Source organism: Dermacentor albipictus, chromosome 4, assembly GCF_038994185.2.
Source record: "Dermacentor albipictus isolate Rhodes 1998 colony chromosome 4, USDA_Dalb.pri_finalv2, whole genome shotgun sequence".
NCBI lineage: Eukaryota > Metazoa > Arthropoda > Arachnida > Ixodida > Ixodidae > Dermacentor > Dermacentor albipictus.
Genome location: NC_091824.1, coordinates 69,225,112 through 69,244,042, shown reverse-complemented (window position 1 = coordinate 69,244,042; position 18,931 = coordinate 69,225,112). Strand labels below are relative to the sequence as shown.

Here is an 18,931-nt window from a genome sequence, read left to right as displayed (position 1 = left end):
GATTTTGACGTTGCTAAATTTTGTACGAAGTTTCACCAAGCATATTTAGCGGATGGTGGCATATGCCATTTCAAAGTGTGGCACCACACTAAAACAAGGTGCAGGTGTACGCATGAAGGCTCCCTGTGGAGTCCTAAGACGTTCATCAAGAAAAGCAACTGCCTCGTCGCCTTAGCTTATTGCGCTCTCATGGCTTGCATTCAGTTCGCCCTTGCGCTCGCAGCAGATCATGTGACCTGAAATAATCCGCGTGTGGACCGCATACGCACCGTCGTCACCGGCACGACACGACACGACGAAGGCTATCCCAACAAAAAGAGTCCTAACCGTAGAGTATATATCTTGCAGCGTGGTCCCAACTAAGGCACCACCTACAAATCACACCACCATCTACTTCCTGTAACTATCACCAGCGAACATTTCTACAGATTCAAGCACATATTAACCATGCATTCGGAGATGGTTCCCGCAGGGGCGTCTGCGTCAGCAGGCGTTTGGTGTGTTGCGACACCGTGTTCCCGAGCATGAGGGTTGGACCCTTCCGCGTGTAGCAGTGTGCTGTTTGGCCGTGCCTGGTGAAAGGGGGATACTGGAGATTGAGCTGATGCCAGGTGTTCGGACCTTTAAGGCTCCCCGGCGAAGGCAACACACCTCTTCGGCCGCCGCTTCACGTAGACGGCACCCCCGGACTGACCCACCCGGGGGAAATCGGCAGTCGCCTCTTCCTGTCTCTTTCTCCTCGAATCTTCGTCTTTCTCTCTCACTTTCTGGCCTTTCCTATTTTCTTCTCTCTTCTGTTTACTTCCTTTGTCCTAGGCGGCAAGGGTTAACCTTGTGTGGCTATCCTACCTTGAGTACACCATATTTGATTATAGGGATGGCGTACGACTGGCGTCTGGCAGGCTTGTATACAAGCTCTGCCACGTGCCATCGTTGGGCTCCGTGGTGGCCGGTCGGCGCTGTTGCCGAACATACACATTTTCTTATGGCAGCGCAAACTTCTGTATATGATCGGCGTCTGAAAAGATGCCGCACCGAAGCACCGTTCCAGTTCTCCTTTCGGAGCAACGCCCTGTCATTTCCCAAATACTATGTCGTCCGCAGTGAAAATAACATACCAGTAAGAAAGCTCTCTCCCTTCCTGGCAGCCAAGTGTCTCAAAGACAAAATCGGAACTAAATATGAAGCTTAAAAAATGTATAGCGGGGACCTACTCCTAGAACTAAATGATAAAGATCAAGCGCAAAAGCTATCGGAGCTTACCAGTATTGGCGACGCCACAGTGACAATTTCACCGCATAGAACACTGAACACAAGCCGAGGTGTGATATCAGAGGAAGACTTCATTGGCCTGAGCGATGAGGAACTCCTTGAGGGTTTCCAGGAGCAAAACGTGACAAAAGTACAAAGCATAGTCATCCGTAGAAATAACCAAGAGATCCCACCAGAAAATGTCATACTTACATTTGGAACAAGCGAAATGCCTACCTCTCTGGATGCAGGTTATGTAAAAGTAAACGTGAGACCATATATCCCAAGCCCAAGACGGTGTTTCAAATGCCAAAGGTTCGGACATGCTTCACTTGCATGCCGAGGCCAAACAACCTGTGCTGCAGCTCAAATGCAGCTCAAACGATCATCAGTCTGAAAACTGCACTTCTTCCCCACATTGTATTAACTGCAAAGGAGACCATCCAGCCTACTTGCGGTCTTGCCCATGCTGGAAAAAGAAAAGAAAATAATTGCACTAACTGTGAAAGAAAAAATAACTTTCTTCGAAGCCAGAAAGCGGCTATCGTATCTTCCGCGACGCAGTTATGCCGATGTGACGCAGTCGGGGGCAGCGTCACAGAGGCCTCCGGAGTCCTCCGAGCCCATGCGCAGTGGTGCTGCAGTGACTCCTCCCGCCCCCGTGATGGAAGCAGCCGACGCTGCTCCATCCTCTTCCAAGGCCCTGCAAACACCAGTCCCGCAGGACCTTAAGATCAAGCGAACTCCAAGGCCCGAGGCACGCGTCTCGGCGCCAAACTCTCGGTCCTCCAGCGCCTCAGAGAGAGCGATGGAGGTCGACACGAAAACTCCGGTGTCATTGACACCGAAGGACACGCGCTCTCTCGAGCGCGGTATGAGGGACAAAATCCCAGTAACTACTCAAAATAAGAAGGCGATAACCTAAAGGTTATCACTCATTTGTATTAGCCTTTTTAAATCCCTGTCGCCTAACATCTCACCTCTTATTCTTTCCTTAGTGCATTTCTTACCTTTCAATTTCAAGATGGTTTTTATTATCCATTGAAATTGTAGAGGGCTTTTACACAACTTAGGTGACATCAAAGACATCTTAAGTAACTTCTCTCCTGTGGCCTTGTGCTTACAAGAAACAAACTTAGGCGAAAAGCAGAAAAACATTTTAAAAGGCTTCAGTGCTGTACGGCGCGACCGTACTCAGGCGAACCGGCTTTCGGGTGGTGAAGCTATTGTTTTACAGAGCGGCATTGCAGCTAGAGAAGTTGCCATAAATACTCTCTTAGAAGCTGTTGCTGTCACGGTTTTAGCAAATAAAACCATTACCATTTGTTCAATGTACATTCCACTACATTCATATTTTACTGTAAGAGATTTGGAGTTAATTTTAAACCAGCTACCTAAACCGTTTTTAATAACAGGTGATTTAACGCTCATAACATATTATGAGGTAGCAAAACAACTGACACCAGGGGACAAACTTGAATATTTTATCCTGACAAACGAAATATGCCTTTTAAACACTGGTGCAGCAACCTACTGCTCCCCAAGCACAGGAGCTATGAGCTGTCTAGATCTGGTGCTGTGCACTCCAACTCTCTTGATCGATTTTAAATGGAGTGTTATTAACAATCCCTGTGGTAGTGATCAAATGCCCGGTATTATTAAAATATCATCTGCTTTCCCTACAGTGCCATTAAGACCACCCCATAGGAAACTCCATCTAGCAGACTGGCCTCTATTCAGCGAGAAGGCCAGTCTGGATGACATATCAGATGATCAAACGATAGACGAAACGAATGAAACGATTATTGCCTCCATACTTGCTGCAGCAGAAGAGACGATCCCACAAGAAGAAGAAGAAGAAACTTTAGTAAAGAATAGTCCGGCAGTTCTTGATGTGGTGGCCTCAGGTGACGGCTCGAAGTTCTTGGACTCGAGCGGCATCTTCGGCTTGCCGGACGGCCCAGAGCTGGTCTGCCAGCTCTGAACTTCTGATAGCCGCCTCCCAGCGGCGGCGACGCCTACGGAGAAGGTCCCCGGCGGCTCCCGCATCCGGGGCGGCGTCGGGAAGAACGGAGCTCGAGCCTTCTACTCTGGCAACAGCCGCGATTATGGACGCGTCGCCAACGGAGCTGCTTTGATTACCGTTGTTGCCGGTACACTCCCAGAGCATGTGTCGCAGCGTTGCTCTGCGTCCGCATGTTTTACACGCGTCTGTTGGGTACAAACGCGGATAGCAGTGGTGTAAGATAGCGGGGCTAGGGTAGGTGTGTGTCTGGAGCAAGCGTAACGTCACGGCCTCGTTCCTGTTCAGTTTATCGTGTGGTGGCGGGAATCTGCGTCTTTCGAGTCTGTAGTGTTGGGTGAGGTCTCTGAACGTGGTTAGGCGATCGCCCCACGCCCAGTGTGTTTCTTGTTGCTGTGTTTCTGTTGTAGTGTCCCGATCCGGCAGATCCCACAATCCTCCGGATTTTTAAGGAAAAAACTGAAACCCTGGTGGACGAATGAATGTACTCAAACTAAAAAAGCACAAAACAAAGCGTGGGGTATCTTTCGGCGATACCCAACACAACATAACCTCCTGTATTTCAAAAAAAGCAAAGGCGAAAGTGAGGTACACGCGTAGGCAAGCCGGAAGACAGTCTTGGCAAACGTATGTGTCCTCCATAAATACCTCAATAACATACAAAAGAATGTGGGATGAGCTTCGTAAGTTTAGAAGCGAGTACGCTCCTTATAAGATCCCCATACTCTCACCTCCAGGTACAGAAACGAATTTAAAAGAACAAGCAGACATATTAGGGCAGCATTTCCATAACATATCAAGCTCACTAAACTATTCCACTGAATTTCAAAAATATAAACAATCAGCAGGAAAACAAAAGCTTCCGACAACAGGAAGTTCCGAGAGATCATATAATGCCCTCATAACACTTCCGGAAATCAGCAGAGTACTCGCTGCTGGCAAAAAAACAGCTCCAGGTCCGGACAAAGTACATTACATAATGCTTGCACACCTATATCCAAAAGCAGTTAAGACATTGCTCCGCTTTTTCAACATAATCTGGGAAACAGGAAAAATGCCGAATGAGTGGAAAAAAGCCATTATAATCCCTTTCTTGAAAGCTGGAAAGCATCCTACAACAGCTACCAGCTACAGAGCTATAACACTCACAAGCTGTCTTGCCAAGTCCTATGAATCCATTATATAAATCAGGTTGACATACGTCCTCGAAACTGAGAACCTGCTCGATAATCATCAGTGTGGGTACAAGAAAGGCTGCTCTACAATAGATCATCGAGTTCGGTTAGAACACGAGATACGTGCGGCCTTTCTACACAAGCAATACTGTCTCACAGTTTTCTTTGATCTAGAAAAGGCGTACGACACAACATTGAGGTTTGGTATTTTAAGGGACTTAGCGGATTTAGGGATCCACGGCAGAATGCTGAAATGTCTAGTTGATTTCATGTCCGATCTAACATTCCAAGTGCGTTTAGGAACAGTGCTATCCCATGTGTTTATTCAGGAAAACGGAGTATCTCAGGGATGCGTATTAAGCACAACATTGTTTGTGGTGAAAATGAACTCGCTCAATAATGTAATTCCACCCTCCGTAATGCATTCATTATATGTGGATTATCTACAAATTGCATGTCGTGCATCGAACATGGCAACCTGCGAACGACAAATTCAAATTACGTTGAACAAACTAACTCAATGGGCATCTGAAAACGGCTTTCGCTTCCCAAGTGAAAAAGCTATTAGTGTTGTCTTTACACGAAAAAGAGGCCTACAACCAGATCCCATCCTTAAACTACAGGATGCCACACTACCCGTAAAACAAGAACACAAGTTTCTGGGTGTTCTGTTTGATAAAAAATTGAACTTTCTCGCGCACATAAATAGTAATAAAATCAAAGCGAACAATGCACTTACATCTTAAAAATCCTCTCCCGGAAACAGTGGGGTTCTCACCGTAAATGCCTGCTACGCATCTACCGCACTTTGGTGCGTAGCATATTAGACTACGGTAGCATTAAATATGGTTCAGCCAGACTATCTTACGTCCGACGACTTGATCCAGTCCGTGGAAATAGGTTTGATGTTATCTATTGTGTGTCCATCATCCTGCTTTTTAAGTAGCGGAATTACTTTGGCAACTTTCCAATCTGGATGGATTCATGCATTGTGAATTGAAAAATTTATAAATTTAAGCAAATCCTGGGAAGACAATTCGAATATTATTTCTATCATTGCTGTAGTTATGTCATCAGGACCTGGAGTTGAAGCTGGCAGTGACTTTACCACTTTCACTAATTCTTCCAATGTGACTTCTGTGAATATATCAGCTTGTTCAGGTGCCGGCATGTGATAGGGTAGAAGTGACGTAAATCGACTCTTTGAGCCTTTCGCAATCTCCTCCAGTGACTGCACCAATTGCGTGGAAGTTAGTAACTGATTCTACGTTTGTTCGGGCTGAAACAACCTTTTTATACCATAGAAACCTAAATAGGGCCTTTTGTTACTAGACTGGGATAGATAACTGTAATGCTTTGCGTTATAATTTCCTTTCGCCTTGTCAACTGTGTGGCTGAATGTAGCTGCAACAAATTTATAGTCATTACAATTACGTGGACACTGGTTATAGTAACTTTTTCCACGCTACTTCTTCTATATTCGTGTTCGCAGTCAGGATTCGACCAGGGGCAATGTGTACCACCTTTAGTTGACTGCATATTGAATCTCGATTTTGTATAACTGTCACTTATCACGTGACACAAATTAAGTGCCTTCGTCACTTAGTCCTCCCTGTTTATTTAAATGTGATCGCAATGAATCTTAAAATTTGCTATATTTAATATAAGTGCGGACATGCTTATTAACCAAATTAATTTGGCACTAAGCCGAACAGAACACGCAGCTGGCATCGACAGAACCGATGCAGAATACTGGTGGAGGGGTGAGGTGGGAGGGTGGGGGGCTATTGCGTAAGTGTCCACCTAGGGGACATGTCCATTTCGTCTGCTGCTGAAGTTCAGATTGGCTGGACAGGAGTACACGTAAGGAGGAGACGGGCGCCCCCAGCCAATCAGCGCTTCGGCAGCAAATGAAATGGACATGTACTGGCAGAATATGCCCCCAGTAATATGCGTCGGATGTATCAAAGTAAGTGAAAGGACTCGGGTACAGCCAAGGTCGGAATGGATGTAGCGAAACTTTTGTAAAGGTGTGGGTAGATTTCATGGCAATCGCACATCAGGCACTAACCATCGGATTCAGAAATGCATCTTCACCTCAAGCCCATGTTTGGCTTGATATAAATGACGCCGGGTCTGAACGTGCCCAAGATGCTCATTGCGTTTCCTTTGGTGCGTTCCCGACAGGCGTCATTTAAATCAAGCCAAGCGTGAGCTTTAAGTTGTGTGTGTGAAGTGATTTTTGGAAAGGAAACGGAAGAGATGAGTGCAGCGCCGTAACTGTCTCTCACAGGAGGACACCTCAACAGCACTGCACGGGGAAGGGGGAATGGGAAGAAAAAGATGAAGGAGAGAAAGACAGGACTAACGTGGTAAGGGGAAAAAAATGTGAGTGCGGGGCTCAGAGCCGCGCTCTCAAGTGCGTCGCACTGCAGTAGTCTAGCAGTGCCGAAAGAGCGTGCTGCACGATAGACGAGTGGGCTGCAGGGAATAGCAGTGCGGTCGCCGTATCGTAAGTCAGTCCCAGTCGCCGATAGACTGTACACAAGTCCGTGCGCTCCACATCGAAGGCAGGGTAGCGAAGTAGCAAGTGGTCGAGCGTCTCCAAATCGGCGCAGTTGCTGCACGCGGGGTCGCCAATTCCCTGTAGCCTGTGCGTTCTAGCAGCCGTCCTGTAGCAGCCGACGCGCAGGCGAAGCAGGAAAGAGCGGTCGGCCCGGGAGAAGCCCACGCGGGGGAGCAGTCGAAGTGACGCACCCGCGGCGACGCGTTGGTCCGGGTGCTGCGCACGGAGCGTTCGCAAAATGGTTGCTTTGGCCACGTCGAAGCCGCTGACCGAGGTAGCGAGGGGGAAGCGCAGGGAGTGTGCCTGCCTTGCGAGAGCGTCCGCGACTTCGTTCCCTTGCAGGCCGATGTGCGCTGGAACCCATTGCAATGCTAAATCGCAGCCCTGGCTGACGAGATGGCGGAGCTTTGAGCCGACGCGCTGCACCAACGGAGGTCCAAGGTAATCCTTCGCCAGCATGCACAGTGCCGCGCGCGAGTCCGAAAGGATCGCAGCAGAAACAACACTGCGCTGTTGAAGCAGGAGATCAGCTGCTAGGTCGATCGCAGCAAGCTCGGCCACCGTCGACGACCACACAACACGAAGGCGGCACTGCCGTGTAGCGCAAATATCCGGGGCCGTGCACGCTGCAGCACCAGAACCATCACTCGCCACGGAGCCGTCGGTGTAAACGAGCAGCCGGCCCCCTAGGCGCTCGTGTAGCAGTGCGGCCGTTTCCTGCTGCATAGCACAAACAGCTGTTTGACGCTTGGACTTGACGCCTGGCACCGTGGTGTTTACATCGGTGCCAGGCGTCAAGTCCCAGCGTCAAACAGCTAAGTTAAGATGCACTTCTGAATACGGCGGTAAGGACTTCCGAAAGTTGTGTGACCTACTTTATACAGCTTCAGCTTCTTTACATATAGGTTGCTCTGATTTGTGTATATCTACGAAGGGTATTGTATTCAACGAGGTTTACTTGACGATCTTCATAAGCAAAATGTGGAATGAACAAGACTTGCATCATGGCACCCTAATCTATGAGACGATAGAGTACCACAGAGCAACATACTTGTGTAGAGGTGAACTGCGACAGTAAGTTTTGTTTCCGCTATAGAGCAAGAAATTTATTGTATAGATATCGTTAACCTTGCGCTAGCTAACGCACACCCTAACGGGTACAAGAGAAACACCGACCAGGAAGAAAGACACAAACTTTGGGCTTTCCTTCCTGGTCGGTGTTTCTCTTGTCCCTGTTAGTGTGTGCTTTAATACGTAGAGCAAATACACAGAATGTACAGAAATTCGACGATTTCATCTCTGTTATAGGTGTGTGCATCATAGGCTTCCACTTTTCCATTTCCCTAGATTTTGCCGGAAAAAAAGAAGTTTTCCGATACCAACCCGTCGCTGCGAAAATCATAAGTTAAGTATGTCTACGCAGTAAGTCGAGTTCACTAGAGAGAGTTTACGCAACACTTCAACCGAAGAAATTAAAACGTTTAACGCAGACCTAATAGGCCTTCGCCTTGTCTACTCTCCTTTGCCAGAGAGTAGAAAATTTTCATACATGAACTTGTCGCTGCGCAATGCGTGCATTTGGGTGTTCGTAGTAGAGCGATTTCGTTGTATCGAGGCATTGTTTTGGCTTGAGAGAGAGACGCGCGCTTAACGCACGTCCACACACGAGAGCTACACGCCCGCTCGTTCTCACGACGAGGAGCTCCCCCTCGTCGGGCTCCGAACAATTTCGCATCTACGCGTGTCGGTGGGGCGGACAAAGGCAAGAGGTGCGGGAGAATAAACATCACCCGGAAGGCACGCACGTCGCGGCGGTGCACGCCGTGCAGCCTGTGGGGCGGTTGGTGGCGTGGGGATCCCGCAGAGCCCGAGAGCGAGGCGCCTCATCGATTGGCGTGTGTGTGTGTGTGTGTCCCACCGTAGGTACGGACGGCGTCGGCCCGGTGCGGCGGCGTCGGGCCCGGCCAGTGCGCATGTGCCCGCGGCCGAGCGGCACGCAAGCCGAGCTCAAGGAGTCGAGCGCCAGCCGCGCACGGACCCGGTAGCCGGCCGCTGCCGCCGCGACTCCGGTGGGCCATGCGACCCAGCGCCGGTCAGCTGATCGCCGCCGGCGTCCCGGCTCGTCGGGCGGCCTGAGGCGGCTCGCACTCCCAAGTTACGCCCACTTGCCTTCGCTTCCGATGATAGCTTTCGCTGCTGGTGATACTCCAAGCATCACGTGATGGCCCAGACGGCGGCGCGGGGAGCACTGACTTGCAGTTTCGATTGTGCCACGTGTCGCGAGCTGATGCTGCGGGGCGCTCCGGAGACGGACGGTGAGTGGGCCTCGCACGTTGACAGGTGCGCTGGCAGAGGTGTTGGCTTTGTCCTGTGCGTAGAGTGTGTCTTTTTTTGGGGGGGAGTGTTAATTTCGCATCACGCGGCTATAGTTGTCATCTGTTGCTTGAGTAGGTGTACCGATTGGAAGTTTCTTTTTCTCGTCTCGCTGAATTTAGCTGCAAATGCTTACATTTTCCCGCTAGGCAAATGCTTCACGGCACGTCTACTAAGCTATAATTACAGCATATTCTTTCTCTGAAACTGCATTTACTTAGGGTCGATGACGTAACGGCAGAGAGCCGTCGGAAAAATAAAGGGAAGCACCTTGCCAGAGCAAGCTCCAAACCATCGTTGAACACCCATCTTCTTCTTTTTTTTTTCATTTGTTCACCATGGGATCACAGAGAAACGACTCTGGCTTTCCTACAGATGACGATCACGCGAAGATCAGCCGTTCACGTGACACTCCGCTGCATTCTGGCCTCGCCAATCGTGTGACATCGCGACCTCTTTACGGACAAACACCATCTCATTGACGATGGCGTATATAGATCTGCGGATAACATTCACTGCGGATACTAACGGCGTTTCCGGCTCTCTGAGTTCACCCCGTGTGACCGCACGTCGTCGTCCTCCTCCATCGCGTGGCATGCTGAAGTTAACGTCGCGTGCGTAATGTCCATCACGCTTTTGTAGAACTCGTTGTTCCTGAACAAGGCTTCCCCTCACGGCTTCCCGTCGCCTGATAAGGCAATTGATCGAGCCGTTCTTAGCTACGAATGTGGCCCTCAAGCAGCGAGTGCCACATTCATGCGATGGAAACTTTCTCATGGTACTACTGTAAGTGAACACTGTAGACACTTCCTTGCGTTTCTGCGGTGCGTAAGAGAGAAGGTCGAATAATAATAGTGATTCCTGGCTTCGCGCGGTCGATTCCTTAATTTCCTGTTCTCGTGTAACGTATACTGTACGAAACTACGCGCACTTCGGCTAACACTGAAGCTCGCTAACCCAAGATGTGACCGTTACACCGATGGACCGTTACCGATTGCGCGTAGCATTGTTTTAGATCTGCGAAGAAAGCGCGAGAGTGATGGAGCCATTATGTTTGATAAAGAAAAAGACAAATGAGTGAAAGCAAATGGGAGCCTAACTGCCGAGGCATACAGTAACGAATATAGCATGCCGAATTACCGTATTTCTACCGTAAGCTGAAATTTAATAACCTTGAAATAATCAGTTTTTCCTCTCGGGGGCTTCGCACCGAAGACTGCAGCGTGAACCGCCAGACACCCAGCTGTTCCGAGGCATCTCTTTGTTCATTGTTGTGTCCTTGTGGTAACGTGCTCATATATTTATTACAATACATCAACCAGCCCACCAACATGTTTGGTAGATTCCATGTCTTCACTGTCGTCGTCGTCGTCGTCCTCCTCCTCCTCCTCCTCCTCCTCCTCCTCCTCCTCCTCCTCCTCCTCCTCATCATCATCATCATCATCATCATCATCAGCATCAGCATCATCATCATCATCATCATCATCATCATCATCAGCATCATCATCATCATCATCATCATCATCTGTCCTCTGCCGGCTAAGGTCTTTCCCATCGAGCTCCGATCACTCCTGTCTTGCTCCAGCTGACACCATCCTATGTTTTAAAATTTATTCCTTCCGTTACGCTGCTTAGTTTCCTTCCTTTCACATTTCGAAAATGTTTTGTAAGAGCTCTCGCACGCAGCACGCCAACGCTGTCGCTGCTTCATTGAAGTGTTAATTTCGTCGCTAACAATTATTTTACCGTTATTTTCTCCCTGTCATACCGCGCGATTCGGAAAACTATTACCGCCGTGAGTTTCCGAGAGGCCTCTTACTAAATCACGGTTGCAGTATGTGATATCGAAATAGCAACCGCGAGCTACATAGAGTTTAGCTACTCGTGTTTTTGCTATCGCTGGCATAAGCGCATTTCTTTTTTTTTTACGAGTGAAAAAATTTTTGAAAACGAAAGTGATTGAAACATGTAGCGCTCTACTTACGTTTAACGTTTATTTCAGTTTCGGAAGCAACCGAGCGCAAGAAGCCGGCTAAACATGCAACATCAGCTGGTGACGGGTTGTATTGCGCATTTTCTAAAGCTTGAGAGCCGTAGCTAAGCGTAAGACCTGATCAATTAAGTTCAGTGGCGGGACGCTTATCGTTCGATTTTGCCAGAGCGGTAATAACAACGAAGAAAGAAAAAAAAAATAAAGCAACACCTCAACGGCCATTCGCGCGAGCTGCTGAAGCAAGACGGGAAACATCCGTCGATAGCAACAGTCATCGAGCGCGGTGATGAGTTGACCGATAGGCGGCGCGGTGGTCACGCATGTCCTTTAAATTTTAAAAGACAGATGAATACAAGATGGCGACAAAGTAGAATGAATTTAATTTATAAAGGTAAGGGGGAGAAAGATAGAATTCACTCGTATAGACCGTTTACCATTGCATCGGTCGGTGGTATACAGGCTAGCAATGCAGGGAATCAAATTTAAGCTACAAGCGTAGGCAGAGATTAATGGCATTTAGGGAGAACTTCAGAATGGCTTCGGAATAGGGAGGCGTTTGGATGATAACTTATTTGTTCTTACTTAGTGTATTGGAACATCAAGAGCAGAAAGCAGACCGTTGTATGTGGCCTTTTTAGACATTACAGGGGCGTATGACAACGTCGACCGCAACATTTAGTGGGATGTTCTGGAAGGGTAAGGCTTAGGTGACGATTGTCTACAGCTTTTGAGAGAGATTTACCTAGACATTAGCGTTTGCGTTGAATGGGAAGGGATGTGGAGCGAGGAAAAAGTTGATATCAACGAGGGAGGGAGGCATGGATGCCCTTTATCCCCACTGCTGTTTATGATGTACATGGTGAGGATGGAGAGGGTGCTAGAAGGAAGTAATATCGAGTTTAATCTCTCATACAAACAGGCGGGTACAGCAGTAGAGCAGCAGCTTCCGGGTTTATATTTATGCGGACGACATTCTGTTGCTAGCTAACAAGTAGAGTGATTTGCAACGTCTGGCTAATACCTCTGGACAGGAAGGCGAAAATTTAGGTTTGAAACTTAGTGTTAGAAGTTAAGTGGTTATAGTATTCAATGAAAAATGTGAACAGACAGTGGCAATACAGGACCAGAAAATACCTCGGTTAAAAGAATATAAATACCTTCGTATATGGATAAATAAAGGCAATAGATATATGGAAGCACAGGAACAAACAATAATAGTAGAGGGGAAGAGCAACGCAGCCATAATGAAGCACAGAGCGCTATGGGGATACAATAGGTACGAGGTGCTCCGGGGTATGTGGACATTTGTAATGGTTCCAGGAGTTATATTTGGAAATGTGGTTGTTTGCTTTAAATCAGAGGTACAATCAGGGCTCGATGGGAACCAAAGGTCAGTGGGACGCCTCGCATTGGGCGCTCACGGGAAGACTGCATGAAGCTTTGCAGGGTGATATGGGCTGGCCTAGTTTTAGAATGAGGGAAGCTCACAGTAAAATTGATTATGAAGAACGACTGAGGAATAAGGAAAAAAGTATATGGGCTGGGAGAGTGTTAAGGTAACTGTACAGGAAAAACATTGATTCACAGTGGAGGAAAATAACTAAGAAGCTTACTAGCAAGTATGCGGCCTGTAAGGTGGGCAACACAGCAACAAAGAACGTCAAGCGGAAAGTCAGAGAGGTTGAAATAATCTCATGGGTGGCGGCAATGGAAGATAAATCTGCCATGAGCGACTACTTAAGAGGAAAAAAACGAAATAGGGAAAAAATCAATTTATGATAACTCAAAGGGAAGCTCATTACTTTTCGAAGCGATATCGGGCTGCTTTAGAACACGCATCTATAAGGCGAGATATAAGAAGGAAGAAGAAGCATGTGCCTTCTGTGGTAAAGCTAGGGAAACGATGGAGCACGTTTTATTAGTGTGAAGACGTCTGCCAGCGGTCGATTTAGGCACCACTGGCCTCCTTGAAGCCCTTGGGTTGAGCAATAGCAGGGGTAAAGTAAATAGAGATTACTAACAGGTGATTCGAAGTTTGGTGGAAGAAAAGTAGGGAAACGACAAAAACACGGAGGCGTACAAAAGCAAAGTTTGGAATAGGGGGTCAGAAAATTTTGTTTTAGGAGTTTATAGCGGTATTTTCCTTTCTTTTTTAAATTTTGACCTAGGTAGGAAATTAGGCAGTATAATAGCAAGAGCTTGGTGGCGCAGCCCACTGGCCCGTTCCAAAGGGGACGCTCATAACATCCATCCATCCACCCATCCTCGCAATGTGGTATCTGCATATATGTATGGATGAGAGCCACCAGCCCACTGCTAACGACCGCGTAGCAACGCCTTCATTTCATATAAAAATTACAATTTGGCCATTTACGCGGTGGTGACACTGGTATAAGCAGATGAACGCAAGATCACGAAGACGAGATAGCAGGCGATGAAGCATCCTTTTTTCATTATCGAAGTGAAGCTAAGATATCTTATAAAGCTAGAGTGGTGACAGCTACTCGTTTTAGTTTAAAAAAAAAGATATATGGCATGAACACCTTAAGGACTCATTCCATGTTCCATCCTTTGGCTGGTGACATATCTGACGGCAGGTTAAAAGGCAAGCTTGTCTATGCATTCCCTTCTTATAGTTGTTTCTGCTTCTTTTACTGACGTCTTCAGCGGCGTGTGCATATTAACCTTTCAGACAGAATTGAATAGGAATTGAATATTTCCAGAAGAGAATCGAATAGGATGTCGGGCAATTTTTGAATAGTTTTCTCATATTTATGAGCCATTTCAACCACTGAAATGCAACGATGCAACTATATTCGTACGTTTACGTCAGCAAGCTTCTGTCATTACACTTTACTTTATAGGGCTTTGTTTAATCAAGGCACAGATGGAACATTAGTTGGTTCGATCATTCAGGGCTCTTGGGTGAGTCCGATTGATAGCAGTTTAGCCCGAAACTCCCCGAGTGACGTACAGTGGGCTCCACTGCGTAACTCGTGTTTTACGGCTGCCGCCGGGAAGACATTTTACCGCACTTTCGCTCCAGTCTTATATTTGGTGGCGCGCAGTTCGAAAACTATTCGAAAACTATGCGAGAACTGTCGGCATGCGCAAATAGTGAATTTTTGATTCGATGACAGAATCTAGTACGACAGTTCGTTATTGGAGGGTTTTGTGTGTTCGCGCGCCTGTAGCTTACATACGGGAGAAATATTTAGGTCTGTCATAAAGCTAGCCTGCATTAATTCCTTGTTGATGTCATCAAAAATTTGTTATAAAAAATTTGCATGCATGGAATTGTACTGTCAAAGGAACATGTAGCTTCGGTTATTTATTTATTTATTTATTTATTTATTTATTTATTTATTTATTTATTTATTTATTTATATATTTATCAGGTAGATAGGTACTGATATTGCAGGTTATATTGGGCCCAAGCAGGAGTGGATTTCAGTAGTTGACAGATGAGAATGATGGTGTAGAAAGGCTGTACACATTCAGATGCTTGTACGCCTTAATAAAGCCTGTGTTGCTAAACCTTGAAGCAGCAAAATAGAAACGAAAATAGAAACTATAGTAGCCAACGTACGTTTTATGGTAAATGCAACAGAGGGCAAGGACCAGAACCAGAAGGAAAGAATTGTCATCTGCTGCAATACCACTCAAGAGAGTGGAGCATGTAATTTGCAGTTATTATGCAGTGGGTGTGCCATCGTACATTGTTTGTGGGAAACGAAGAAGTATTTGAAGGTATTAGTATATGTAATAATGGGAGTTGACCTGTAGGAATAATTGTGCCTTCTAGGACGCTTAAGCTTTGCCTTTAATAGTGGAACGCGATAGCGTTATCGGGTTGCCTTTGAAGCCGATACCGGATGTTCTGCGACACGGGGCCCATTAGGAAACAGTGGTGAGCCGATCCCGGTTGCCGTGCAGGGCAGAGCAATGGCTCGTGACCTCTTAAGGCAGAGGCTACAAGCAGTGACTCGTCAATGGCTCATTCCACAGTAAGCAAAGAAAAAGGGGGTTGTGTGAGTTTCCGCGCAACGGAATTATGTTGTCTCATATATACAAATTATTTTCTCGTATATTGAAATTACAATCCGACGCTGTCATGTCTGTAGGTTGTTTTTATAAGTCGGTCATTATGTATATTCCGACGCATTTTACTCTGAGAAATTCAATTAATTCAGTAGCACCTACGCGCCACGCGGTGGGCCTGCGTGGATGTGGTTCGGGATGATTTTTTCTAATGGACGACGCCACTGACGACGGGGGCCGACACCGAATTTTCTGCGATACTGCAATACGAGGCCCTTAATGCTGTCGCGTTATATTGACCATCATTTTATTTAATGTGACAATTATTTTGTGTGTAACTGTGCGTTTCCGTGGGTCGATGTGGTTGTACGCTAGTGAGTGAGGACTTCGACACTTCTTTGAAAACGTGCCGTGTATAAAATGCATTGTACTTTGAATATGTTATCGTTCTGGTGGAATTGCACCGTCATTGTGACTCAATGTTCGTATCGTCTCTTGTCGAAATGAACTTTTTCTAAACGCGTTAAATCATTAACAGCATTATCATTCATACAGATTATCTCTCAGGCGATCACAGGTTAACCGCTGCTGTGAATTAACTCTTGAGTAGAAGGAAATAAAGGCGAGTGGCGTTTGTTAAATGTGAATTGAACACGAATATTTGGACTTCTTGTTTGTCCCATAAATACAGAATAACTCATCGCAGTTAGCACACAACCATAACCAAAAGGTTGCTATAGTCCTGGGCATCATTACAAAATCGCTGCCTTTGATACTGTGACATCATGCAGCAGTATGAAAAAAAATGAAGTTGTGCAAAACAAAATTTATTACGCAGCATCCACTTGATATTACGCACGTGCCTGTATATCAGATTTCTTCAAAGATCAATCGCATTGCATGTGATAGTTTCAGACAATTCAGGGTATAATGAGAATTGCAGCAAAATGCGCAGGCAAATTCAATACAATTTTCTCTTTATGTGCCTAATGTTGTCTTGCCCATTATTATTTTTTAAGGCAAGGAACTTATAGTATCTTAATCTGTTGTCTTGCCCATTATTATTTTTTAAGGCAAGGAACTTATAGTATCTTAATCTGCGCGAGAACAGGCTTTAAGCAAGGAAAGGCGGGGAAAAGACTCCGATGGCAGATCGATATATTTGAGCAAATATTTCGATCCATAATCTCTCAGCGTGCTGTACGCACCGCCAAAAAGAAATCGTTCGTGAATTTTTCGGAGAATCAGTATTACGCTGAGCATAGTTTACATAAATTATGTTTCGCGGTTTTCAGATTTCGCAGAGTTCGTTATTGTTGTGATAGCAATGTAGCGATACTCGAGGCACGCTTGCGATGTCGGCGCAGACGTGCTGTATGTCCTGGTATCGAGGGTGAAGCCTGCGCGGCTGCATTGGTTTTAGGCTTGTATCAGATGGCGCGATTTACAAACAGGGACACGGTGATTTCCCGCCGTGACCACCGAACCGCCCCACGACCGGGTTCTGCCAAGTTGATCGCGCCGTCGCGGAGTCTCTGCAGCGATCGGCGCGATTTTGGGGGAGGCGTCAGCGACGCGCCGTCAAATGAGGGACTTTTCTACCGATGTCTACTTTTCACAACGTGTTTCGTCAGCATATCCGCAATAGCGGATTAAGAAATCATATAGGTAAAGCTATGTTAAAGACCACAACTATTTCTAAACAGGTAAACAAAATGCTAGAATTTCAATTGTTTTCGCGTTACTTTATTTAACAATGCAAGTGCGGATGAGTTTGAGCAGGCGGCAACTTTCGCGGTCGCTCTGGCGAATATAGCACGCGTCGCCGACGCGTGTGAAAGCGTTAAGCGAAAATCGCTGTGCGACGCCAGCGGCGACGGCGATTTTCTCCAATCCGGTCGTGGCATGTGAATCGGGCAATAGGAAGCCTCCAGAGACGCGCACTCCGATTTGGAATGCGAAAATGGCAACGCCAAGCGGACCCACCGTCACGCTCTGCTGAATGGTGTCTGGCGGAGCCCGTTGTCTCTGCCGGACACTTCCGTCGCTGGTATGAGGGTTGTTCGCGCGCACATTCGCGTTCCTGCTGAGGATCTGTGCGCATGACCCACCGTTGCGTATACGCTGGTCTGGGCAGAATCGCTACAGTAAACGCCAAGCTTAATAAATCTAATCCTTTCATTAACCACATTTATTCACATTAATCACATTTCATTAATTCTTTCGTTTTCCACACCATTGAGTCATTGAAGTTTCTGCATGGCATTGTCAATTTTTCTTATCGTGTCTCACGTCCCACATATATTCCTTCAGACATTCCTCGGTCAAGTAGGAATCACCACAGCCTTAATATTAAGCCTTACTTTGCTCGATCTAATAAATTTAAGGGACTATTGAATTCTGGAACTTAATTCCCGGAACAATTAGGTCACTGTCATTGAACGATTTCCTGTTAGAAGTTACCTACACCTGATTTTATGTATTTTCTTGTTGTTACTGTGTATTGGCTCATGCTCGTTCTTGTACTGACTCTCAGTGTTGCTGTTATTCTGAGTTTCGTTTGTGTCATCTACCTTATTTCTTATTTCTTTCTTGTGTAACAATCTTTAATATGTTATTGTTTACTTGTTTTTTGCATGACTTCTCTTTGTCTAACCCACTCCTGCAACAGCCCCATAAAGGAGCTGCAGTTTGTATAAATAAATAAAATAAATAAATAAAAATTAAGCGTTGACATACGCCGACGGTTTTCCGTCGGTGTCATCCCGCGCACCCACAAAGGCGCAGCGCCCGCCGCGCCGCTGCCAGCGTTCCTCATTGTGCCAACGTCGTGAGACGCCTGGTGTTTGCCGGGGCGCTGTTCCCGAGGCGCAGGAGTTCTTGTCATGTGTGCAGCGTCGCGTCATGTCTCCTCCGTGTAGTAGTGCTCAAGCTAAGCCTCAGCGTGGTCAGGATCGGCGTCCAGGGACTGCCGACCTTGTCCAGCACCGCGAAAACCCGTTGACCACGATCATGGATGTGGAAGCTACCAACGGCGATGATCCAGCAACAGAAGGATATCCAGAAGACCCGGCGGATGGATCATGGCTCACTGCTCGCGGCCGGCGGAGACGCCGCGCCGACGATACGTCTGACCCAGCAGCCCGCCGCCAAGAGACGCAGCATTCGAACCAAACTGTACCACGACGACCCCAGAGACCACCACCTCTGCCCATTGACGATTTTAAAGTCATCCTGCGCCCGAGAAACGGTCTCACATTCGGTGAGTGGCCTCGTCACACTCTGACTCGCGCCGTCGGCATCGAGGCGCGCCTCAAGGAACAAGAGGTCGACGAACTTCACCTACGTGTTCAACGTGCCCAAAACATCGCCCTCATCAGCACGCCAAGTGAAAGAATAGCGACCAGCCTTAACAAGATGACATCGCTTGCACTTGGCCCGCGTCGCTACCCCATCTCAACATACATCGCCTCCCCCGATAATTCCTGCAAAGGAGTCATCACTGGTCC

The 18,931-nt window shown here is 47.0% G+C and overlaps 1 protein-coding gene across 5 annotated transcripts in view; it reads left to right on the top strand.

The window, feature by feature from the left end:
• LOC135902046 (atrial natriuretic peptide receptor 1-like) overlaps nt 1-18,931 on the top strand; it is a 505,847-nt gene that overhangs the window by 99,961 nt on the left and 386,955 nt on the right. For 2 of the 5 annotated variants that reach the window (XM_065431930.1, XM_065431931.2), the window contains exon 2: nt 8,939-9,330. The exons of the other annotated variants lie outside the window; for them this stretch is intronic. In XM_065431930.1, coding sequence (XP_065288002.1) covers nt 9,237-9,330 — 94 coding nt within the window. In that variant the 5' untranslated portion in view covers nt 8,939-9,236. The remainder of the gene's footprint in view (nt 1-8,938; nt 9,331-18,931) is intronic. 5 annotated transcript variants of the gene reach the window in all.